At 40.1% G+C, this 25,752-nt stretch overlaps 3 protein-coding genes across 3 annotated transcripts; 1 reads left to right on the top strand and 2 right to left on the bottom strand.

The window, feature by feature from the left end:
- Positions 1–737: 737 nt before the first annotated feature.
- On the bottom strand, positions 738–2,691 carry LOC137019261 (zona pellucida sperm-binding protein 4-like). The gene is made up of 8 exons (XM_067384530.1): positions 2,229–2,691; positions 1,967–2,154; positions 1,798–1,895; positions 1,571–1,728; positions 1,295–1,487; positions 1,078–1,225; positions 926–998; positions 738–843 (listed from the first exon to the last, which is right to left on the bottom strand). The coding sequence occupies exons 1-8, from the start codon at positions 2,689–2,691 to the stop codon at positions 767–769; spliced, it is 1,398 nt and encodes a 465-aa protein (XP_067240631.1). The 3' UTR covers positions 738–766.
- Positions 2,692–4,759: 2,068 nt separating this feature from the next.
- Positions 4,760–7,405, top strand: LOC137018283 (zona pellucida sperm-binding protein 4-like). Its single transcript, XM_067382889.1, has 7 exons — positions 4,760–4,832; positions 5,981–6,085; positions 6,153–6,340; positions 6,412–6,509; positions 6,576–6,733; positions 6,811–7,003; positions 7,214–7,405. Exons 1-7 carry the CDS (start codon positions 4,760–4,762, stop codon positions 7,278–7,280), a joined length of 882 nt encoding a protein of 293 aa, XP_067238990.1. The 3' UTR covers positions 7,281–7,405.
- A 10,816-nt stretch (positions 7,406–18,221) lies between these two features.
- LOC137018647 (G-protein coupled receptor 6) lies at positions 18,222–20,452 on the bottom strand. The gene has a single exon (XM_067383339.1). It carries the CDS (start codon positions 19,928–19,930, stop codon positions 18,932–18,934), a length of 999 nt encoding a protein of 332 aa, XP_067239440.1. The 5' UTR covers positions 19,931–20,452; the 3' UTR covers positions 18,222–18,931.
- Positions 20,453–25,752: the final 5,300 nt, after the last annotated feature.

Below are 25,752 nucleotides of genomic sequence, written 5' to 3'. Positions count from 1 at the left end.
CGCTGAAGGTTGATGTCTCCAGAGGCCACCCTCGTCCAGTGATGGCGAACTGTTTTCAACAATGCCGAGGTTTGTCACTCTTGGTGGAAAGCTCTGCAGAAACTGGTCTATTTAAAATTTGTGTGGCATGGATAGGAGGAGGATGTTTGAACCTGGGTTTCAGCTTGTGTAGCATGTCAGCAGGCTAAAGTGCAAAGACAGGTCAAGGCAACACTGAAAATTTGAGGTACTAGAGCAACATTTTGACCATGTTAATGTCAACCTGGTGGGTCCACTGCCACCCTCCCAGGGGTTTACTCACTCTCATACTATGGTGGATCAAACCACCAGGTGGCTGGAGGAAATACCTTTGATAGTGACAGCAGATGTAGCATGGGCCTTTGACACTTGAGTTGCACATTTCAGCCCCAAATTTACTTCTGATTTGCAGACAGGTGGTTTGAATTCTGGGAGTGCAGCTTCACCATACTACAGCATTCCATCAAGTGACCTTAGAAAGACTTGGGCATGTTTGAGAATCAATGCAGTTATTGTAGTCCAAAGTCACAGGTTTTAAAAAAAAAAAAAAAAAAAAGTATATGGAACATGAAGAATGGGGGCCCAGGTTAACTGGAGTTTGGCAAATGGTTAAATGGCCTGGGAAGGAGCTTGGCTTATTTGGTTCAAGTCAAGCACCTCAGATTACACAAAAATGGAACTCAGGGTCACACCAAAAACAAAACACCAAGACACTAATAGTGTTTCATGCAGTTTATTAAAACCAAATTCACATGACCAGGTTAACTTCTCCACTAGAAACCACAGTTTGCTCACTGGAGATGGTCTTGATGTGCGTGTCTCTTCCTGTAACAGAAAATGGTAGGTGCATGAGGAGAAGTTAGAGAATTCCCATGGTTCCTGAAGTCAGTTTACAGCAAGGACTCACTTTTCCTACTGCAGCTTTGCACACATGAGCCAGAAGAGGGATGGCACACTGCTGTACTACAGTGGATGAAGATCTAACAGAGGGAAAGGGTTAAGCCATAGAATTCACTATAAAAAAGGGATTGTTAAGAGTCAGGTAAGGCTGGAGCATACGGTTTCCTGCAGAGGAGCCAGTGATGATGGATCCACAAATGTAAACATCTTCACAACAAAGCGCTTGTAGTGGGTTGGGAACTGAAGACCAGAAGACCCAGCCACTGGAACCAATGTGGTCAGGTAACGGTCATCCTGGTAAGGGCATCTGAAAAGCAAAGAGGCAGTCAGAAATTCCTTATAGCTCACTAGAAGGATAAAGACTGGCCATACTCACCCATCAACCAGAAGGTCCCACTGGGGTAGACTGAGTGGACTGGCGGTTGATGTCGCCCAGCAGTGTCCCAGCATCAGGACAATGTTGGGGTCAGTCCTCTCCAAAATGCGCACCTCAACATACACAGGCTCCCGCAGGACTTTTGTGACTGGATAATCAGCATCACTGTAGTAGGATGTGTACGCCTCGTCCCCTGAGGAAGAACACTGGTGTTAAACCAGAAACTGCGACAACCTTGTGTTTCCGAAAGGATTTAGGCATACTTGGGACACTTACCTTCTGCACAGCCTTTGGTGACACATTGACCATTTGCCAGTCTAAGCTCCACCCTGAGGGGTCCAGGAGCAGCTACTGGTGGAGGTGGAGGAACGGTATTGACCTCCACAACCAGAGCTTCCACAGAAGTACCAGAGTACCTACACTGGAAGAGAAGCCTGGACAACAGACAGTGAGCTTGTAGCATGTCATGAATTAAGAAATATGCTAGAGCACACATCACCTACTCAAAATGACTGTCCCTTGTGATGGAACCAAGTGGTCCAATCCCCACTTCATATGAGGAGGTCATCCTGTTTTCATACACCACATATCCACTGTCCTCCTGCAAACAGTAACACTATTGGTATACAGTGCATTTCAAGCCATGCAGAACCACCACAAGCAGCTACTCACCATCATGCTCGTGCCACACGCAGTGACGGGGAACTGGTATATAGCAAAGGAAGGTGTGGATCCCACAGGACTGCAAGGTGGATCATTTCCACCAAGAAGACGGACTGAATCCAGGCTCAGGTGAGGCATAGTAACATCTCTAGCCACCACTACCACAAACTGACCATCTCTTATACACTGGACAGTCACTGGAACAAGGAACAAGAGCAGGTTAACTGAGGATCAGTTTAACATGAACACCTTTACATTGACTCACTCTTACCTGCCTTCCCATAGTAACACTGCTGTCCGTTAAAGCAGCAGTTGATAGCGTCACACTCAGCACCACTGATACCAGGTGGGCCACATTGGATCTGCTCATAATCAGCTACAGCACATTTGTCAAGGGGCTCTGCCTGCACCACTGGCTGCTTAGGCTGAAACTGCTGAGAAAACTGATTACTAGCTTGTTGCTGAACTGCCTGTTGAAACCGCTGAGGAGACTGTTGACTAGCTTGTTGAAGCTGTTGAGAAAACAGACTAGCTTGTTGAGCAGCCTGTTGAAACTGCTGAGGAAACTGATTAGCTTGTTGTTGAGCTGGCTGTTGAAACCTCTGGCCAGTTTGCTGGAACATCAGAGCTTGAGGATTCTGGGGCAGATTACTCAACTGTGGAACAGCATGACAGAAAGCACAAAACCACACACAAAGTAGCAGAGACTGAACAACACCCCAATTTCCTGCCATTGTTCAACAGCTAGTCACACTGTTAAGACACTGCCTTTTGGTCTTTTTGTACTCTACAGATTTTGGCTAATTAACAATAATCCCTCCCACTTCATTAACAATTATGATTCTCCAGACTTGCTTTAGTGGGAGTTTATAGGCTTGTTTGAGATGCGCCTTGTGTCGCCTGAAGTTCAACCGAGAGTAGGTGGCTGCAGTGAGGGGAGGAGTGAAAAAAGTGCAGGCAAGACGGACAATTCTCCGTTCTCGTAGTGCATCAGACACCTGCGAGATTAAGGCGGATATCGCGGGTTTCACACTTGTGCGCTGTGTTGCTGATCAACTGGATGTAAATTACGTTCTGTTGCTTTTATATGAAAACAAACATAATGAACAATACACCCAAAGAACTTGATATTTATTTCCATTCGAAGGATGTGTGTATCAGTCAGTTTTATTTTAATTAAAGACATGTTTTTATATATTTTTTATAAATATGTTAACAATCACATAACCCATAGAGAGATCACACTGTCAGAGACTTTTGGAATATTCACACATAATTTATACACATAAAATCATGGTATTTTATTAGTGTATTAGTGTTTTAAAATCAAACATTTTAAAAGAGATCAATACATCACGGTTGTTTAAACCAATAAGCTTTATCCTGTGTCGTCATCAAGTCGTTTCCCATCATGCTTTTAGTCAGCGCAGTCGGTGGAGAGCAACTGCGCTCGACTGCAGAACCCGACACGTCCGCCTCGCCCTCGTGAGAGGTTTTTTAACACACGTCAGCATGACATCAGAGCAAGGCGGACCACCCTCGGACACATTTACATATATATATCTTCCAAGGGTTTTTTTCCCTCCTAGGACTTTTTTCCCAGTGCTAGCACGCTGGGTTTTTCTCCTAGGGGTTTTTTTCCACCCCTGGAAGTCAGCCGACATTGGCTTAATGTAGCACCATCTTGTATATGTTACATATTACCACGCTTGTTTGTACAGTTTTAACCACTTTTTTTTTTCTGTGCTTCTAATATGTAAAGCTGCTTTGAAACAATTACCAATTGTAAAAGCGCTATATAAATAAATTTGACTTGACTTGACTTGACATTTCTAACCGGCATGCATCTCGCGGTGATCACCGTTGATCGGTTCTGCGCAGAATTCGCTCATCTCAAACAAGCCTAACGAAACTGATGATTCCGTTGGTCCTTAAGATTCAAATTTCCTTGTTTTTCCACCCTTATTGAACATACATAAAAGCACATATTGAGCCGATTTCAGAATAATATACTATTATTTTTTCAGCCTTTATCCTTCATTAACTGAACATAATAGTTTTAGCAATTCTGGAGTTTTTTTCTTTGAAACACAGATCTCATGGCAATGGGCCTGTAAATTCAGACTGATTCAAAAGTTTTACAAATGGAATAATGATACAATGATATTGTAAGCCTGTCTCAGCCATAGCTGCTCTATTATTAAATTATGCATTATAAAATACAGTAATTTATCCTTAAGTATAGCTCAATATTCAATATTTATTTCACTTTTGACATAGGTGCGAGCTCTGGCGCATACTGTGATGTTGGTTGCTTAAACACCCATTTGTCTCAGTTTACATGCAAACGTGCAAACGAAGATTTTCAAAAAGACTCGTTTTCAGAAGCGAATTCTCCATTTGCGTGTAAACGAAGGGTGCAAACGAAGGGAAATGTCTCAGTTTTTCAAAATAACCATGTGGGTGTAAACGGGGCCTGGAAGTGGTTGAAAGTGGACAAGCTCAAAACATTTTAGGGGCCATTTACACAACACCTTTTTAACTAACAACGGAAAATGTATGTGTTTTGGCCATTCATTTACATGACAGCATCATTTGAGGCCTGAAAATGGGTTTCAAAGTGCAATTTTTTGAAAAGTTAGTTGTTAGTTATCTCCATTTAAACAAAACACAGATCTGTGGATCCGTCATTGATGGATCGGCGACAGAAGGTTTCACACTGCGTGACTTTACAATAGGAAGAATCGCCGACAACTCTGTCTGACACGCAAACTACGTTTCACAACCAAACACATGCGAGACATGACAAGGAAACAACATGCGCAAGACCAGAGTTCTCGCGTGAGACTGGCCCTGCGTCTCAATCAGCTCCCTAGTAGGTAGTGAATCAGTACATAATGAAAGTAAATGTGGATGATAACCTGATCAGTGCCCTGACTACTGAACTAGGGAGCTGATTGAGACACACAGTGGGATTATTATTAAAAATAGTAGCCCGCATGAAGCTTGAAATATACGAATTGCCTGTGCGCTGATTTGCAGCGAAAACAATACAAAGAAAAGAAGAAAATGGAGGAGGAAATGTTTTGGGAGACGCGAAGAACAAGAATTGTGCGTTCTGCAACGACAGTTGGAGCTAAATACATAACTTTTCAATGTGCTGCTGTTGCGGATGGTCAAGCAAATGTTTGTGCTTTGCTTCTGTATTATAGAATTGTGAATGTGAATGAAGCCATGCTTGCTGATATTTTGGTCTATAACTCCTCCCCGAACTCCCCGCTGCTCTGTATCTTGCTCTCTCATTGGCTGTCAGTCATCGCGATGTAGTTTTCAGTCAGAACACTTTTCACACAGCAGGATTTTGAATCGCCGACAGGTCCAGATATTTAGCATGCCAAATATCTCACGGGTGTCGGCGACTTTGCTTTGCTCATTCACACTGCGTGATTGTCACACGCGTGAACGAGCACCGATTTGCCTGTGATTTCAGGCATTTGTCAACGATTTCTCAAAACCTGTCAGCGAGCCAAAATCGGGGCTAAAATCGTGCAGTCGGAACTTGGCATTAAGGATGGAAAAACAATGAAAATTGTGTTTTAGGAACCAATGGAATCACCCAATTTCATAAAATCACACTCATGCAAGTCTGGAGAATCATAATTGTTAATGAAGTGGGAGGGATTATCGTTAATTAGCCAAAATCTGTAGAGTACAAAAAGACCAAAGGGCAGCATCTCAACAGTGTGACTAGCATTTGAACAATGGCAGGAAGTTGGTGTGTTGTTCAGTTTCTGGTATTTTGGGTTTGTGTTTTCTGTCATGCTGTTCCACAATGGAGTAATCTGCCCCAGAATCCTTAATCGCTGATGTTCCAGCAAACTGATTAGCGGTTTCAACAGGCAGCTCAACAACAAGCTAGTCAACAGTTTCCTCAACTTCAACAAGCTAGTAATCAGTTTTCTCAACAGTTTCAGCCTAAGCAGCCAGTGGTGCAGGCAGAGCCCCTTGACAAATGTGCTGTAGCTGATTATGAGCAGATCCAATGTGGACCACCTGGTATCAGTGGTGCTGAGTGTGAAGCTATCAACTGCTGCTTTAACGGACAGCAGTGTTACTATGGGAAGGCAGGTAAGAGTGAGTCAATGTAAAGGTGTTCATGTTAAACTGATCCTCAGTTAACCTGCTCTTGTTCCAGTGACTGTCCAGTGTATAAGAGATGGTCAGTTTGTGGTAGTGGTGGCTAGAGATGTTACTCTGCCTCACCTGAGCCTGGATTCAGTCCGTCTTCTTGGTGGAAATGATCCACCTTGCAGTCCTGTGGGATCCACACCTTCCTTTGCTATATACCAGTTCCCTGTCACTGCGTGTGGCACGAGCATGATGGTGAGTAGCTGCTTGTGGAGTTTCTGCATGGCTTGAAATGGACTGGATGCTAATAGTGTTACTGTTTGCAGGAGGACAGTGGATATGTGGTGTACGAAAACAGGATGACCTCCTCATATGAAGTGGGGATTGGACCACTTGGCTCCATCACAAGGGACAGTCATTTTGAGTAGGTGACCTATACTCTTGCTTCTCATTCTGAGAAATGTTACAAACTCCCGGTTTGTTGCCCCAGGCTTCTCTTCCAGTGTAGGTACTCTGGTACTTCTGTGGAAGCTCTGGTTGTGGAGGTCAGTACTGTTCCTCCACCAGTAGCTGCTCCTGGACCCCTCAGGGTGGAGCTTAGACTGGCAAATGGTCAATGTGTCACCAAAGGCTGTGCAGAAGGTAAGTGTCTCAAGTATGCCTAAATCCTTTCTGAAACTCCAGGTTGCAGCAGTTTCTGATTTAACACCAGTGTTCTTCCACAGGGGACGAGGCGTACACATCCTACTACAGTGATTCTGATTATCCAGTCACAAAAGTCCTGCGGGAGCCTGTGTATGTTGAGGTGCGCATTTTGGAGAGGACTGACCCCAACATTGTCCTGATGCTTGGATGCCGCTGGGCGACCTCAACCCCCAGTCCACTCAGTCTACCCCAGTGGGACCTTCTGGTTGATGGGTGAGTAATGTCAGTCTTTATCCATCTAGTGTGCTGTAAGGAATTTCTGACTGACATATTGCCTTTCAGATGCCCTTACCAGGATGACCGTTACTGTATGCTCCTTAACTGAACTCCATATTAGATATATATATTTATTATTATTTATTTTTTTTTAAATAGTAGTCTATGGCTTGACCCTTTCCCCCTCTGTTTGTTCATCCACTGTAGGTGTGCCATCCCTCTTCTGGCTCCTGTGTACAAAGCTGTGCTAGGAAAAGTGACTGCTGTAAACTGACTTCAGAATTCACAAAATACCCCTCATCCTCCCATTTCTTCTACAGGAAGAGACACTGACTTCACCACAGTTTGCCCACTAGAGATGGTCTTGAAGTTAACCTGGTTGAGTCAATTTAGTTTTAATAAACTGCATGAAACGTGAAACTATACTGGTGTCTTTTGGTATGGATTTCTGACTGAAGGATATTTCTTGACTTTTTTTTTTTAATTTCCTGAATTTACTCATCCCCATGTCATCTAAGAGGTTCATGTCTTTTGTTGAAATTTAAGGTTTTTGATAAACACTACATGATTTCTCCATTATAGTGGACTTCAATGGAGCCCAAAGGGTTGATGGTCAATCTGTTTCATTGCAGCTTCAAAGCATTGGTTTCTCTAGATGAGACCCTTATTTCTCATCTGGGATTGCTGTAAACTGTAATTTTGACCTTCAACTGTTTGGGCTCCATTGAAGTCCACTATATGGAGAGAAATTCTGGAACATTTTCATCGACCTTAATTTCTTTTCGACTGAAGAAAGACATGAACATCTTTGATTTACATGGGGGGAGTAAATTATCAGGAAATTAATTGGAAAGTGAGCAAATCCTTTAAGATGTGTTTTGGTTGATCAGATCACAAGTGGATGATTCTAAAATACAGGTGAGATGTATAACAATACGCAATCGTGAGTTCGCTCCCAGCATGTGCTCAAAGTGCACTATAAATCACTAAGGGTAGGTGTAGTCATAAAATATTTTTGCTAAATGGTGTAAAATCCACACATTGCATTTAAACGAACATTTTTAATGGTAACGACCAAGTCATTTTATGCCGACAGACGTAACACGACAGTCAGACAGCAGTGCAAATTAGTTTGTTCCACCTAATTTGGTCTACCTGTGGTTGGTACAGTAAAGCCTCTACTGTATTCAGCAGTAAACAGAATGCAGAGGTCGTATATTGTAGGGCTGATCACAATAAGCTACAAAACTGAAAAGCATCTCTTGTGCTATAAAAGTAGAAAATAAATGGAATATAAAGATTTTTCTGCCTTGCACCAGTAATTGGCTCAGCCTACTAATGAGCCTACTTCACCTTTCAATGAGTTGTCATAGGGAGCAGTCGTGTCCTAAAGGTCAGACGGTAAACCCGAAGGTTAGGCAGGAAATGACTGAGGCACCTGACTCAATCACTGCGTGTCCACGGTTTGCAGAGTGTGTTCAATACTCACTACTCCTAATGTGTGGACTAACTTGGATAAAATGCAGAATACAAAACTGACCTTGGCCTTCACGTCACTTTCAACAAATTATTTTAAAAATTAAGTTTTGGTACTTTTAAAATATATCAAACCAAATATTTTGGGAGCTGTCAACAATATTTCACCTTAAAAATAATCCTTACTTTTAGTTTAAAGGACATTAATGGCACTCGCCAGCGCCGTCTGTCTGTCAAACTGAGAAGCGCATCCGAAGAAATCCTGTAATGATCCGCTGTGACCTGTAGATGTCGCTGCAGTGTCAATAATATATCAGTGAGGTGATTTTTTTTTGTGTTTTGAGAAACATGCATGCAAATGGAGTCATCTCATGACAAAACAAATCACGTGTGTGTGTGTGTGTGTGTGTGTTCTGAGCATTTCCCTGGAAATTAATAGTTGCTCATCTATTTCAGTTATGAATGTGTTTGTTTACTAGTTTTTGAAATGCATCACACTTCATTTTTACTGAGATGTTTGTATATAATTACTTGATTCGTTTGTTTAAATTACCCCCACCACGACTACCACTGAAAGCATATGTTTTTCTAAAAGCATTTATCAAACAATACGACACTAGTTTGCTAGATGATTGAAAACACGTGAATGTTTAACTTTGCAGGGTCGCACTTTGTCGATATTGTGGTAATAAATGAGATGATGATGATGATGATGAAGAGGAGGGAAGATGCTGATGACGTTGATGATGAACGCTGAAGAAGGTTCTGTGTCATTTAGTGGGTGTGTTGCTAAGATGACTAGAGGCGCTTTAGAAATTCAGATGGTTCGCGTGGGCGCGCATGCATAAAACATGAGCGCGCAAGAAAACCCTTTGCAGAGGAGCTCAGACACCGGACCAAACACTGCGGGAATCACTTCAGCAATGTCGAGAAACAACAATTATAACACAATGATCTCAAAACAAAATGATGCAGAATCTCAGTTAAATAACTATATAACTAAATAGACGACTACAGAATATGAATAATCAAATGTTAAACTAAAACTCTCGCTGTATTAATTCAATTTTACAATTTTTAGCGTCCAAACCAGCGCACGATTCTTCTGTTGATCAAAGGGTTAGTTCACCCAAAAATAAAAATAATTCAATTTATTACTCACCCTCATGTCGTTCCACACCCGTGCTTCGTTCATCTTCAGAACTAAAAAAAATTAAGATATTTTTGATGAAATCCGATGGCTCGGTGAGGCCTGCATAGCCAGCAATGACATTTCCTCTCTCAGAATCCATTAATGTACTAAAAACATATTTAAATCAGTTCATTTGAGTACAGTGGTTCAATATTAATATTATAAAGCCACGAGAATATTTTTGGTGCTCCAAAAAAACTTATATAGTGATGGCCGATTTCAAAACACTGCTTCAGGAAGATTTGGAGCGTTATGAATCTTTTGTGTCGAATCGGCGGTTCGGAGCGCCAAAGTCACGTGATTTCAGTAGTTTGGTGGTTTGACACGCGATCCGAATCATGATTCGACACAAAAGATTCGTAACGCTCCGAAGCTTCCAGAAGCAGTGTTTTTAAAACCGGCCATCACTAAATAAGTCATCATTTTGTTTTTTTTTTGGTGCACCAAAAATATTCTCGTCTCTTTATAATATTAATATTGAACCACTGTACTCACATGAACTGATTTAAATATGTTTTTAGTACATTAATGGATCTTGAGAGAGGAAATGTCATTGGATTTCATCAAAAATATCTTAATTTGTGTTCTGAAGATGAATGAAGCTCTTACGGGTGTGGAACGGCATGGGAGTGAGTAATTAATGACAGAATTTTCATTTTTGGGTGAACTAACCCTTTAAGCTTGCACGAGTTTTGTCGTTTGCCGCTCTTTAAAGCAGGAGGGATTCTAATTGGCTGCCGGTGTTTTTATTTTTCATTAGCTGGAAAGCAAATCATTTTAAAAGTGATTCAAACGATATCGTTTCTCTGTGCTGTTCGTTATAGTTGTGGTGTGAACACTGCTATTCTTTTGCAGTTAGAACGATTGTTAAACCATATCTTTATCGTTTGGCAATAGTTATCGTCTTTGGTGTGAACGGGTCATAACAAGGCAATTATGAGCGAATATTCTTCCAATAACGTTCAAGAATGTTCATTCAGTTATCTGTTCTTCAACAAAGTCCCTATAGGACAAGTCATTTCACTTGGCGGCCATCTTTGAAACGCCTCTCAGGCATGCAAGTGCATCTTCTATCTCTTTGAATGGGGAAACATGAAATTCTCCAAAGCTGTTTGCCAAGCTTTCGATTGAATTTCATATTTGAAATCACCAATGAAATCTGACAACTACCGTGTCATAAATTTTGTTCCTAAACACTTTAATCATGAGAACAAAAAAAAGGCTGGATCAAACTAATGCGCAATCCTAAGTGTGCATCTTTGTCTAAGAAGCGTGTCTGACTGTTTCTATAGGAACCGGAGCTTCTAACGGCCTGCAGTGACGCGATGACTTTACTGGTTAGCGATTGGCTCTTATTTAGAAGGTGGGACTTATTCCGCCATATTGCACATTGCACTTTCTCATAATAATAAGTTTTGGTTTTTTTTGTTCTAAATGTTTTAAATTTTTTAAATGTTCTACTGAAAACTCAAAAGTAACATCCCATAATGTATGATACACGGGGCAACTTTTTGAGTGATGTTGCTTGGGCAATTTCCCATTGAGAATGGGCAACAAATTTCTGGATACGAAATGCAAAATTGCTCAAAAAGTTGCCCTGTTTATCATCCCCTTTAAAGTTCACAGAACTAAGCTGGGCATTCAGATTACATTCATAAATACATTTTCCATACCTGCAGTAAATGGGAAAGATTGCAAAACATTCTTAGAATATATTTTTGTTAGCTGGGATAACCGTAGTCTCCACCTCAGACGTCACGCCCACGGACCGTTGGCTGAACATCTGACGCATATGGAAACACTTAACTGGAAACACTTCAGGATTTTCAAAGTTATCAACTGGTTGGTTGAATTCTACAGGATGTCTGGAAGACGTGTGTGTCGCGTTCTTTAGCGGCCCGCCTGGAAACAAACGCTGTGATGCCAAACCCCCTCATGGAAGAAGAACACTGTGATGATTACAAGTGCTTACAAGGATCAACTCAACTCAGGATTTTCAAAAGTAAGTAAAGTTTGCGGCTCCATTGTTGCAGAATTATTTATTAGATGCACGTGGGTCTGTTATTGTAGGGACATCGACGTTACATTTTCACGCATCTAAATGGAAAAAATGAACTGTGATTGGTTGCGTTCAAACGTCCTCTAGGGCGGTCCTTGCCCAATGAAAGCTGCGAAAGAGTCCAGTCTTTCCGCTGTCAGTCTGAAGGTCTGGCTACGCGAGACTAGGATAACTGCGACTGAACTGACAGTGCCCATAAATGTCTGCGTTGCTGATTCTCACACTAAGATCTCAAACTGACCGTGAAGTTCAGACCATAGATGATGTCACTCTAATAGAGGTCAATAAAACACATTTAACAACATTTGCCCGGCGCTTCCGCCCAGTGAAGTGAATGCGCAGAACTCAATGAGGTCATGTATGTATGCAGAGGAAACATTTGTTCATTTTGTGGACTGGAAAAAGAGACACTTTTGTATTTTTATCATTTCTTCACTCTTCAATCTTTGTTAAACATAGAAAGAAGTTGGAAACCAATATTTTCACATTATATAAATGAGATTAAATTGTACATTAACCTTATGAAAAAGACTTTTAAACAGGCACCAAAAACATATAATGTTATAAAAGCACTGTATTTTGGGTTTGGGTTTAACCCATTTTGCCTTCAGAACTGCCTTAATTCATTTTGGAAAAATTCAGCTGGAAAATTCCTTCAAGGTTGGATGTGTTGCGTGTTCAGAGATGCTCTTCTGTTGTAACGAGTGCTTATTTGACGCTCATATTTGGCACTCATTCTGATGCTCAGTTTGACATGCCTAAGTTGCTGCCATGTGATTGGCTGATTAAACACTGTTTTTTGCTCATCTGAGGAGTCCGACATACAGGTGGACATTGATGCATTTGGCAGATGCTTCAATCCAAAGCGACTTGCATCACATTCAAGGTAGTACGCATATGCATTTGCTGGGAATCGAACCCATGACCTGCTGTTTGTAATGCAGGAACATGAGAAGAAGCCTCTTTTACTTACCAGCTCTAAACCTCTTGAAGACGGCTCATCATTTAGCACCCAGCAGACACCCTCCATCCCACGTCTGCAGCGCCCACGTCCATCAGAACTGTGATTCAACACTGTTCATGTGTCACACAGCGGCTGGATTCACTGCAGAAGAGAGCAGGACGATCAGCAGGGCTTCCCTGTCTGTTCAAACACAGACCGATAACACACAAACACTCCAACATAGGGTCTGCTTTTAACAAAAACTCAGGGTCTGTTTCAGCCACAAACATCACAAAAAGCTTTTTTTTTTTTTTTTTGCCACAAACAGACAAATTATTATTACAGTCCTTCTTGTGTCAAAATGCCTATTATGGGCAAGATCTGTTTCTGAAAGTCAATATGCCATCAGAATCGACTTGCCATTGGGAGACATACATTACGATCGGGATTGTAATGAATACACTCTGTATAGAAAAATTAGCAGTGCTGCATGTTGATTGAGAGTTGGTAAATGTTTAGAAATGTTATGTTTTAGAAATGTTTCACGTTGCCTTAAAATGTTTAATGTTTAAAGTATTCATGAAATGAAAAATTCCCTCTATCAAATTTCTAACTCATCCATGCAAGGGGTGAAGATGCCTATTGAAATTGTTAGTTTTCTTATTATTCTTCTTTCACTCTTGAGTCTATGGCAGCCTATAGAACCGTATGGTAGAAAGTTATGAAATTTGGCACACAAATAAAGGACAGCCTGAAATGTTACCATAGCAAATTTGGAGTCTCTACCTCAAACCCTCTAGCGCCACCAACAGTTCAAAGATTTATGCTAGAAACAAAATTATTTTTTCCTGTGATTCCATGGCTCATGTTGATTCGAATGCCATGAAAGATTTTCCGTTATTTTCGAAAAACATCCTTTTTCAAACTTCTCCTAGAGCATTTGTCCAATTTGCACGAAAATTTGGTATGTAGCATCTACTCACACCCCAGGCAAAAAAGTTATTGAAAGATTTTTGATCCGCCAATCCATTCTCATATAGAGCATCAACAAATTTGACGGCGAACACGCAAAAATGGATTTGATGCTGAATCTCTGCAATAATTTTGTGTATTGATACCAAACTTGGTATATGTCATTACAGGCATGACTTGAGGGTACATGCACAGTATCGTCACAGCGCCACCTACTGGTGCCAAGATAGGAAAAATGGCTATTTTTGAATGCCTTGTCCTAAAATCATAAGGATGGTCTTTTTAGATTCCTTGAGGCATGCCGAGTTGATCTTTGTGTTTTACGAATGCATGAACGTATCGTTACGAAACTTGGTATGATTCATCGAGGCCATGTTCTGAGAAGACCTGTAAAGTTTTAGGTCAGCACCCCCAAATGGTCAAGAGATATAATGAAATTTATGAAAATGCTTATAACATATGAAAAATGCAACATATTGTCATTTAACTTACATCATTAGATTTGTTGGCTTATGCTAAGTTGTATGATACCAAATTTAAAAAGTTATTAAAGGATTTTTGATAGACTCAATCGTTGTTTTATACTGCGTCATCAAATTTGACTGCGAGCACTGCAAAATGGATATGCGGTTGTATCTTTGCAAAAGTTTTGTGTATTGACATGAAACTTGGTACATGTCATCACAGGCATGACTTGAGGGTGCATGCAGAGTTCCGTCACAGCGCCACCTACTGCTCAGAATTTATAAACTATGTTATTATGTTTTAAGTACTTTAACTGATGTAATTTAAACAGCTTTATCTTAACGTCATGATCACAGATGTCCACAAATATTTCCTTTTCTCAACTTTACTATTTTATTTTATTTTTACATTTTGACCTGATAATTTTTAATCTTTTGGTGAAACAACAGACTTTTCTCTACTTTTGTCAGAATACATGACTTCTTTTAAAATGGCCATCAGTGGAGAAAGAATGCCCAGCCAAACCTCTAACAGCCTAAAGATACACAGATGTAGAGCATATAAAACATAAATAAAAGCAAGATTAAAGTAAATAAATAAATCATTAATATAAATAAATAAATAAAAATCTAACAGTACAGTACTGTAGTGAGTTTTTTTTTACATTTTAAGATACATTTAGGTCCCTTGATCATATGTGGCATGTGAAAGATTGAAAACCCCTGTTTAGTCTGGATAGTGTGAACCTAAAAGAACCACAAACCATTGAGCAGAAGGATTTAATGAGATGTTGCAGGGACGTCCAGTACCTGCTCCACCTGCATCTGAACGAATGAATCTATATGAGCACAGATGCGCCTCGTCCAGCAGGAACTTCATTAGTGCTGAAGGAAGAAATATTCATGACTGTCAGACGAGCATCATTAATCATCGAACACAGCAGGTGCTGATAGTGACGACACAAACCACAAGATATTCTGTGACTTTACAGTTTAACCAGTTATTACAGATGGCACATTTTATGACTCAAAAGCCTCCACTGTTTAACACAACATTCAAAGGCCCCCTGTAATATAATATGATCAAAACTATAATAATACTTAACAGGGAATGTCTTTAATAGAAACCACAGTCATTGAGGGGGGAAATATGATTTTAGTTTAGAACTTTTAGTTTGATTTTAGTTAAAAACTGCATGCATTTTGCGTATATTTCGACTCACGTACAATTATTTACTTCCAGTACAGTCCAAAAGTTTGGAACCACTAAGATTTTTAATGTTTTTAAAAGAAGTTTCGTCTGCTCACCAAGGCTACATTTATTTAATTAAAAATACAGTAAAAACAGTAATATTGTGAAATATTATTACAATTTAAAATAACTGCGTACTCTCTAAATTGACAAAGCAATTTATTCCTGTGATCAAAGCTGAATTTGATCAAAAATACAGTAAAAATTTTGAAATATTTTTACAATGTAAATTAGCTGTTTTCTATGTGAATATATAGTAAAGTGTAATTTATTCCTGTGATCAAAGCTGAATTTTCAGCATCATTACTCCAGTCTTCAGTGTCACATGATCCTTCAGAAATCATTCTAATATGCTGATTTGCTGCTCAAGAAACATTTATGATTATTTTCAATGTTGAAAACCGTTGTGTACTTTTTTTTCAGGATTCCTTGATGAATAGAAAGTTCAAAAGAACAGCATTTATCTGAAATACAAAGCTTCTGTAGCATTATACACTACCGTTCAAAAGTTTGGGGTCAGTAACACTTTTTATTTTTATTTTTTGAAAAGAAATGAAAGAAATGAATACTTTTATTCAGCAAGGATGCATTAAATCAATCAAAAGTGGCAGTAAAGACATTTATAATGTTACAAAAGATTAGATTTCAGATAAACACTGTTCTTTTGAACTTTCTATTCATCAAATAATCCTGAAAAAAAATATTGTACACAAATATTTTGTACAATTGTACACATTAAATGTTTCTTGAGCAGCAGATCAGCATATTAGAATGATTTCTGAAGGATCATGTGACACTGAAGACTGGAGTAATGATGCTGAAAATTCAGCTTTGCCATCACAGGAATAAATTACATTTTAAAATATTTTCAAATAGAAAACAGTTATCTTAAATTGTAATAATATTTCACAATATTACTGTTTTTACTGTATTTTTAATTAAATAAATGTAGCCTTGGTGAGCAGATGAAACTTCTTTTAAAAACATTAAAAATCTTAGTGGTTCCAAACTAATAGCTGTAGTAATATGTGGGAAATCTCACAAAAGTGAGTACACCCCTCAAATTTCAGCAACCATTTAATATGTTCTCAAGGGACAATACTATAGAAATGAAAATTGGATATACTTTAGAGTAGTCAATGTGCTGCTTATATAACAGTACAGATTTACTGTCTTCTGAAAATAACTTAACATAAAGCCATTATTGTCTAAATAACTGGCAACAACAGTGAGCACACCCTAAGTGAACATGTCAATATTTTGTGTAAGCACCATTGTAATCTAGCACTGCACTGTAACTCAGTTTCAGGTTGTTATCAATCTTCTTATAGTCTAGGCCATCTTTGTGCAGAGCAACAATTCCAATTCTCAAATCCTCAGAGGGTTCTTTGCCATGTGGTGCCATGTTGAACTTCCAGTGATCAGTATGAGAGGATTATACTCAAAGCACCAAATTTAAACTGCACTAATACAAGATCCACACATTTGTATGGTCCTGTCAAGCAGATAAAAACATGAACATGATGAATAGGACATGTGGCTTTGCATGGTTAAACAACATAATGTTATCACTTAGGGTGTACTGACTTTTGTTGCCAGATATTTAGACAATAATGGCTTTATGTTAAGTTATTTTCAAAAGACAGTAAATCTATACTGCTATATAAGCAGCACATTGACTACTCTAAAATATATACAAGTTTCATTTTTATAGTATTGCCCCTTGAGAAGATATACTAAAATGGTTGTTGAAATGTGAAGGGTGAACTCACTTTTGTGAGATGCTGTACATCCAGCCAGTTGTTATTGCAAAATAAGGGTGATCAGGACCCCAGCTACGTTATCCCTTACATAAAATACCGTACTCACCTGTAGAGTAATAAAAACACCATCATCTCTGCATCGCTTTTACAAAATTTCAGTTCTCACCATCTCTGAAAAGCCAAGCTGACGTTTTATCACAAGCTCTTTTCGCCAGCAGACTCTCTTTTGTTTGGCGTTTGTTGAAAACAGGAGATTCCCTGGAGGTTGGAGGTTTAGCTGCTCCATGTCAATATTTCTCACTTGTGACAACTAACCTCAAACTCCCACACCAGACAGCAACTTTTCTCTATTTATGGATATGAGACATGCAAGAGCGAGTGACGTACGTAAGCAATTTCCAGCCAAATCCATCTAAAATATAAACACCGTGAATCAGGGTAGGACAAAAACATGTTTTGGAAGAAGGATGTTTTGACTTATTTAAATTGTTAATTTTGAACAAAAAACATGACAGTGTATTTTTAAGTGTGTCTGCATTTAAAAAAAAAGAGTGTATTCACAGACTGAATGTACAGAACATTTTCACAAAGGGATAGTTCAGACTATTAATTACCATTATGTCTTTATTTGCTCACTTTAATGTCATTGCAACATTTTCTTTCTTTTGCAGGACACAAAAGATGATGTTCTGAAGAACTTTGGGAACCAAACATTTCAGCCCATTGATTTTCATTACATCTCAAAATATCTTGGGCTCGGAACAACATGAATGAGTAAATGATGACATAAAGATCATTCTTAGTTGGACTGTCCCTTGAATTATTACTTTAGTTCCTCACACACGTGCACAAACACACCTTGACCTTGACGATGCGATAAAAAAACAGTCCATTTTACTTGAGCTTTTCATGTTTTATTTTGTGTTCACTGTTTTGTATAAAATGTACATTCATGGACAACTTTACAAAATAGAAAACCCATCACACAAGTAAAACACGTAGGCCTATGCAATACTGCTTTGGCATCTAGATTTGTACAGTAAAGTGCAACATGTTGCTTATAAATAATATAAATATACATTCTTGATGCGGGTTGTTGCTTGTTCACAGCGTGTCGAGACGTCCTGGTCTCAGTAAAGTGCAATTGAACAACAGACACTTTGAGCGCCATATTTATACTTATGCACATGTACGAGAGTGTCTAACCCTATAAATCCTACTGTATCATATGTGACACAGGGATTTTTAAGGCCTCTAAATGATCTCCTCCAGTCCTTCTGTCGTCTGATTGATAGTTTAGACAGTTTTATCAAATGAAAGTCAAACGTCCTCCTTCAGCTCGTGTCTTTCCGCTGTCAAATCTGCACTGATTTTTATCAAGTAAACGTAAGTATAACTTTGATATTGTTAGTAATATTTCGACTTCGGTTTACTTGATTATCCAGACATTGTTTATTAGAAAGATCATGAGTATCAAATATGATCATCAGGCTTTTGAGGAAGGTTTATTTGTTCATCTCTCAATCATGTTTGTATTGCATTGCATTATATGTTTTAAAACTACAGAGCTTTGATCATAAACTAAGAATTTAAAATCACATTATTGGGAGATATTTATATTAATAAAGATATCGTTGATTTGCATTACCTTTATTTTTGAGCATATAAACCAAAGTTGGGCTCTCTAGCGTTTGTTTCTCTCACTATATCAGACTATATTAGCCATAAAAGCCTGATGTATCAAATATGATGCTCAACAACAAAATTGGTTGGATAAACTGTTCCAGGGTTGAAAAGCAAAGATCTACACCTCGCTGGGCGATCTGGAGCGGTACGAGCCGTTGCTCTGAAAGCAGCCGCAGAAGAGCATGTAAATGGAGCGCTGGATCTCGGGGTTGCGGTAGGCGTAGATGATGGGGTTGATCATGGAGTTGTACGTGGCGGGGAGCAGCGTGGCGTACGTGTAAACCTGCGGATACTCGCGCTCCCCGACCAGACAGTAAATGGCGAACGGCAGCCAGCTGGCACCGAACGTGCCCAGGATGATGGCGAGCGTGGAGACGCCCTTCTTGGTGGCCACGTAGTGCGAGGTGGTGAAGAAGTGCTGCTGCAGCGCGATCTGGTGCGCGTGTCGACAAACTATTTTGCAGATCTTGAAGTACAGGCTGAGCATGAGGGCGAAGATGACGAAGAAGGACGCGGCCAGCAGGATGAGGTTGGTGCGCTTGAGCGGACGCACAATGCTGCAGGTGGACGCGTCGTCCAAGCAGTTCCAGCCCAAAATGGGCAGCAGTCCCAGGGCGAGTGACGCGCCCCACGTTCCCACCAGCATCAGGTGCACATAATGCAGCGTCTTCTCTGAGAAGTACGTCAAGGCGTTGTACAGTGACAGATAGCGGTCGACCGTGATGGCCAGCAGGCTGCTGATGGACGCCGTGAAGGAAGCCACCAGGAATCCCACCGTGATAAGGCTGATGGTCTCGGACGAGACCAGATACTGGAACGCGAAGTTCAGGATTAATCCCATGCCTGCCAGGAGGTCAGCGGTGGCGAGGCTGCCGATCAGGACGAACATGGGGTTACGCAGCGTTGGCGAGTAGAAGATGATGGCCACCACGATGGCGTTCTCGCAGGCGATCACCGTCCCCGACAGGCACAGCATGATGTCCCACGGGTTCACGTGGAAATCCAGGGCCGCCGATGAGAGCGCCAGGCTGCGGTTGCCATCGAAGGCTTCGGCTTCCAGCCACGAGGACGACGGCAGACCCGCGGCGCTCTCGTTGAGCACTCCGCTCTCGTTCATCTCTCAACCTGGACACAAAATAGAATTTGCATGAAAGTCAATTGGAGTCAGTTGTGTTTTCCTCATGCACAAGGCAAAATACATTATTTTATTTGAGCATAAAAATCTTTTAAACATCATAAGCTCTTGTAGTTTGGGAAATGCATCAAGTAAATCTATAAATGTCATGTCATTTGCATGAAGAAATCTCAGATAAAAATTGGAGCTGAATCTAAAAATGAGCATTTTCTTCATGCATAAGCTGAAATAAAGCAGTTTATTTGAGCATAAACATTATAAGCTCTTATAGTTTGGGAAATGCATCAAGTAAATCTATAAATGACGTGTGGAGACTCCACTAAATCATGTGCAAGAAGAAATCTCTGAAAAGCAATTGGACCTGAATCTCAGAACAAGCATTTTCCTCATGCATATGCTGAAGTAAAGAGTTCTATTCGAGGATAAACATCTTTTAAATGTTATGACCTCTTAGTTTAGAAAAATTCATCTACTAACTCTATAAATGACATGTAGAGACTTCAGTGTATCATTTGCATGAAAATCAATTGGAGCTTAATCTCAGAATAAGTGTTTTCCTCATGCATAAGGCAAAATAAATTATTTTATTGGAGCATAAACATCTTTTAAACATCATCAGCTATTATAGTTTGGGAAATTAATCAAGTAAATCTATAAATGTCATGTAGAGACTCCACTAATTCATGTGCATGAAGAAATCTCTGAAAATCAGTTGGAGCTGTCCATGGTTCTGAATCGTACAACAAGCATTTTCTTTATGCATAAACTAAAATAAAGTGTTTTACTCAGTCTTTTAAACATTACATCTTAGTTTAGACAAATTCATCATGTAGAGACTTCAGTTTATCATTTGCATGAAGAAATCCCTGCAATTCTCGGCCATTACAATTTGGCGCTGAATCTTACAATGAGCATTTTCTTTGTGCACAAGCCAAAATAAAGCAGTTTATTTGAGATTAAACATCGTATAAGCTCTTAGTTCAGAAAAATGCATCAGATAAATGACATTTAGAGATTCTAAATAAGAAGTAAAACCCACTCAATAATGACTTATGCAATGATATTCTTACTTTTTGCATTCAGTTAATGTGGGCAAACATACAAACTGTGCATTTAACACTTCACCACGACACATTAATAAGTTTCATAGTATCTTTTGCATGAAGAAATCCATTGAAAATCAATTGAAGCTGCTCAAGAACGATGCGTTTTCCTCATGCACAAGGCGAAATAAAGCGTTTTATCTGAGCAGAAAGACATAAGCTCTTAGTTCAGTACATAATATGCAAATATGCATGAACGAAAAAGAAATAGAAAGCACTACGTGGGCAGAAGTGACGTTTCTCTAGGGGGCTTCTTGTATAAATTAACGCGTAAAACCATATTAAGCGTACTTAAAAATCACAATCAAGTTGGCAGGAGAGCTAAACAAACACAAACTCATCTCTAGGGTATTTAACCATTGGAAATCTAAATTGTGAATCCGAAAACCCACTTTTACGCACGGAAAAAATTACAAAACGTCTGTTTGTGCATAAACTTCTTTTGAAAGAAAAGAAAGAAAATCACGCCACTCCATGATTGCGTGTGGACAAAAGTCTATTTGGTCGATATCGCATGTAGACTAACACATACAACCATATTAAGATTTAAAATCCAATTTAACATTCGGAAAGGTTTGCATAATCAAAAACAAACATATGCTTGATAAGTGGCGCTCGAGCTTCTCACTGCTGCTCTCCATAGTGCTGAAAACAAGAACTTTGCTTCAGCAAAAATGACAAAATAATTCGTTTGGTTTGTGCACAAACACTTAGAATTTGCACTTCAATTGCAGCATCTCATCTGAGTTTAGAATCGGGAAAAACGCGCAGTCGGTTGTCATACCTTTTCCTTCACATGGAGGAAAACAGAGACGGAAAGGCTTTCTTCGGCAGACCGCTCGCGTGTTCTTCTTCAGGTGAATCCTTTACTCCGGTTGGGATTCCCAGACATGAGTCCTGGATCCATGCGGGAGTGGAGAGGGACTGACTGGCGTCTGCGGCTCCGCGCGGCGCTAATAAACCCTGGTGACGTCAGCGCGCCGCCGACTTTCCTCTGCGCGAGACCGAACATCACTCAGCGAAGAACACCAGCGACCTGATCGCAAGTTCTGATGTGCACAAGATATCATGTCTGATCCAATGCAGCATACTGAGCGCGTGTACGTGACACTTTCTGTTATAATGCATTGAGAAAATACTATATTTTACACTAAATCTGTTTGCATTCAATCAAGGAGGGCAAACTTTGAAAATTTGTTTAGCAGTATTCACAACAATGCTTGAATGCATACTGCATGTACTATACAATGCATTCTATCTCACAGGTGCATGCTGTCAGTACTACACACTCTAAAAAATCTTGGTTTATTTTTTCTACCCAAGTCCAGCATTTTTTTGGGTTGTTTTTCCAACGTTTGGGTAGTTTTTGTGTTACCCAGCTCTTGGGTCAGACATTACAACCCAGTGTTTCAGTAGTTTTTGTGTTACCCAGATCCTGGGTCAGACGTGACAACCGAGCGTTTGGGTAGTTTTTGTGTTACCCAGATCCTGGGTCAGATGTAACAACCCAGTCAGTGTTTGGGTCGTTTTTGTGTTACCCAGATCCTGGGTCAGATGTAACAACCCAGTCAGTGTTTGGGTCGTTTTTCTGTTATCCAGATCCTGGGTCAGACGTAACAACCCAGTGTTTAAGTAGTTTTTGTGTTACCAAGATCCTGTTTCAGACGTAATAACCCAGCGTTTGGGGAGTTTTGTGTTACCCAGCTCTTGGGTCAGACGTAACAACCCAGTGTTTCAGTAGTTTTTGTGTTACCCAGATCCTGGGTCGGACGTAACAACCCGGTATTTGGGTCGTTTTTGTGTTACACAGATCCTGGGTCAGACGTAACGACCCGATGTTTGGGTAGTTTTGTGTTACCCAGCTCTTGGGTCAGACGTAACAACCCAGTGTTTGGGTCGTTTTTGTGTTACCCAGCTCTTGGGTCAGACGTAACAACCCAGTGTTTGGGTCGTTTTTGTGTTACCCAGATCCTGGGTCAGACGTAACAACCCGGTGTTTGGGTCGTTTTTGTGTTACCCAGATCCTGGGTCGGACGTAACGACCCAGTGTTTGGGTCGTTTTTGTGTTACCCAGATCCTGGGTCGGACGTAACAACCCGGTGTTTGGGTCATTTTTGTGTTACCCAGATCCTGGGTCAGACATTACAACCCAGTGTTTGGGTAGTGTTTGTGTTACCCAGATCCTGGGTCAGACATAACAACCCAGCGTTTTGGTTAGTGTTTGTGTTACCCAGATCCTGGGTCAGACGTTACAACCCAGTGTTGGGGTAGTGTTTGTGTTACCCAGATCCTGGGTCAGACGTTACAACCCAGCGTTTGGGTAGTGTTTGTGTTACCCAGATCCTGGGTCAGACGTTACAACCCAGTCAGTGTTTGAGTAGTGTTTGTGTTACCCAGATCCTGGGTCAGATGTAACAACCCAGTCAGTGTTTGGGTCGTTTTTGTGTTATCCAGATCCTGGGTCGGACGTAACAACCCAGTGTTTAAGTAGATTTTGTGTTACCAAGATCCTGTTTCAGACGTAATAACCCAGCGTTTGGGTAGTTTTTGTGTTACCCAGCTCTTGGGTCAGACGTAACAACCCGGTGTTTGGGTCGTTTTTGTGTTACCCAGCTCTTGGGTCATAAGTAACGACCCAGTGTTTGGGTCGTTTTTGTGTTACACAGATCCTGGGTCAGACGTAACGACCCGGTGTTTGGGTAGTTTTGTGTTACCCAGCTCTTGGGTCATACGTAACGACCCAGTGTTTGGGTCGTTTTTGTGTTACACAGATCCTGGGTCAGACGTAACAACCCGGTGTTTGGGTCGTTTTTGTGTTACCCAGATCCTGGGTCGGACGTAACAACCCGGTGTTTGGGTCGTTTTTGTGTTACACAGATCCTGGGTCGGACGTAACAACCCAGTGTTTGGGTCGTTTTTGTGTTACCCAGATCCTGGGTCGGACGTAACAACCCAGTGTTTGGGTCGTTTTTGTGTTACCCAGAACCTGGGTCGGACGTAATAACCCAGGTGTTGAGTTATTTATCGTGGGATTTTTGCACCCTCTTTAGGAGAGAGCAGTGCAGCTCCATCAAATTGGTGCATGTCTTCAGTAAATGAATAAATGAATAGTTATTAAAAAGTTTAATAAATAAAAATAAAATGTCTTTGGGTTCATTTTAAAACCATTTTTAAACAATAGTTGAGTTAAATGAAACTGCCCAGCAGGTTGGGGCAAACATTTATCCCAAGCAGTGGGTCAAAACAACCCAATCGCTGGGATTGTCCAGTTTCAACCCATCTTGAGTTGTTTTTAACCCAGCATTTTTTAATCTGTAATAATCAGTGTACCATAGTACAGCCACAGTACAAGATTCAAATGCACAGATACTACATTCACACAACTTCTGAGCAAAGGAGAACATGTTCAAGGAAAGGTGACAGAAACATTCCCATCCAGTGAAGCCTGAAGAAACAGTCTGTGTAATGGAGCTCATGAGGTGAATGTTCTGTTCACAGTCACCTATTCACAGTGAACATCTGAATGATCACAGCAGCCGTGTGTCTTTCTAAAGCTCCCTCAGTGTCCGTCTTCATCTGCTGTCAGGAAATTTACAGGACGCTCAGAGAGTCACAGAGAGAGAGAGATTATACCCATGATGATCATAACTAAAGATTCTGGTTGCATTTTAATCAAAAAGAGATCAGAAAGTTTCTTAGTTTGAGGTTAAAACTAGAGTTACATGCACTGAAGAACATTAGTATAATCCTATTTGATAATAATAATAATAATAATATATTAATATTAATACCAGTGACATGATGTCTGTCACTATAGTTTCTGCCTGCAGTGAAGCTCTTCTCTCTCTCTGTATCTCTCCATCTATCCTTCTCTCAGTATCCTAGTAACCAGCGCAGCTACATGCATTTACTCTCTGCTGAAAAATACAAGCGATTAGAGCAATGCAAACAGAGAAAAAGAAAGAGGAGGGAGAAAAAGACTGAATGAAGTGAATTATACACAAACACCTGATCCTTACAATAACACACCAATAATAATTCATGTTCTAGGTGGTTTCTAACTGGTTCAAATGTCTGATCAAACACAATCAAATACAAAAACTGCTTTATATGAAGAAATGTTCATGAGTCGGTTCCTATCAGGTCTGTCACAGTCAGTTTTGAAGGCAGATCTCATCATTCTTCCGCACTGAACAATAAGATTTAGTATTACAAGTTTTTTTAAATGCTGTTTAAAAGATACATTATCTCATTAATTATGTACTTATTTGCAGACGCTTCTGGACACCAGATAAAGCCAGTCCCAAAATTCTTGTTGATGTATTAAGAGTTAAAGGTCTTTTTATCACTCCATTAATTTAGAAAATACTGTCAACAGCCAGAAAACACGTTTTTAGTAATAAAATGTTCTATAAATCATGTAATTGTTTTTAATTATGAGATATACAGTAAACACACAATTGAGAGGAAAAAGGTCTATTGGGACAATCATTGAATTCAGGTGTTCCAATAACTTCCATGGCCACAGGTGCATAAAATCAAGCACCTAGGCATGCAGACTGCTTCTACAAACATCTGTTAAAGAATGGGTCGCTCTCAGGAGCTCAGTGAACTCAAGCTTGGTACCGTGATAGGTTGCCACCTGTGCAATAAGTCAATTTGTGAAATTTCCTCACTACTAAATGTTCTACGATCAACTGT

This window comes from Chanodichthys erythropterus, chromosome 4 (genome assembly GCF_024489055.1).
Source record: "Chanodichthys erythropterus isolate Z2021 chromosome 4, ASM2448905v1, whole genome shotgun sequence".
Taxonomy (NCBI): Eukaryota; Metazoa; Chordata; class Actinopteri; order Cypriniformes; family Xenocyprididae; genus Chanodichthys; species Chanodichthys erythropterus.
Note: the sequence above shows the minus strand (reverse complement) of the source record. Positions and strands in the feature narration are given on the sequence as shown.

Excerpts from the sequence above, each read along its gene's own strand:
- LOC137019261 (XM_067384530.1), bottom strand. The coding sequence starts at position 2,691 with ATGGCAGGAAATTGGGGTGTTGTTCAGTCTCTGCTACTTTGTGTGTGG. Across the intron at positions 1,896-1,966 it reads CGTGTGGCACGAGCATGATG|GAGGACAGTGGATATGTGGT; the intron begins GTGAGTAGCTGC and ends TACTGTTTGCAG. Across the intron at positions 1,226-1,294 it reads TGGGACCTTCTGGTTGATGG|ATGCCCTTACCAGGATGACC; the intron begins GTGAGTATGGCC and ends TTTGCTTTTCAG.
- LOC137018283 (XM_067382889.1), top strand. The coding sequence starts at position 4,760 with ATGACAAGGAAACAACATGCGCAAGACCAGAGTTCTCGCGTGAGACTG. Across the intron at positions 6,086-6,152 it reads GTGTTACTATGGGAAGGCAG|TGACTGTCCAGTGTATAAGA; the intron begins GTAAGAGTGAGT and ends CTCTTGTTCCAG. Across the intron at positions 6,341-6,411 it reads CGTGTGGCACGAGCATGATG|GAGGACAGTGGATATGTGGT; the intron begins GTGAGTAGCTGC and ends TACTGTTTGCAG.
- LOC137018647 (XM_067383339.1), bottom strand. The coding sequence starts at position 19,930 with ATGAACGAGAGCGGAGTGCTCAACGAGAGCGCCGCGGGTCTGCCGTCG.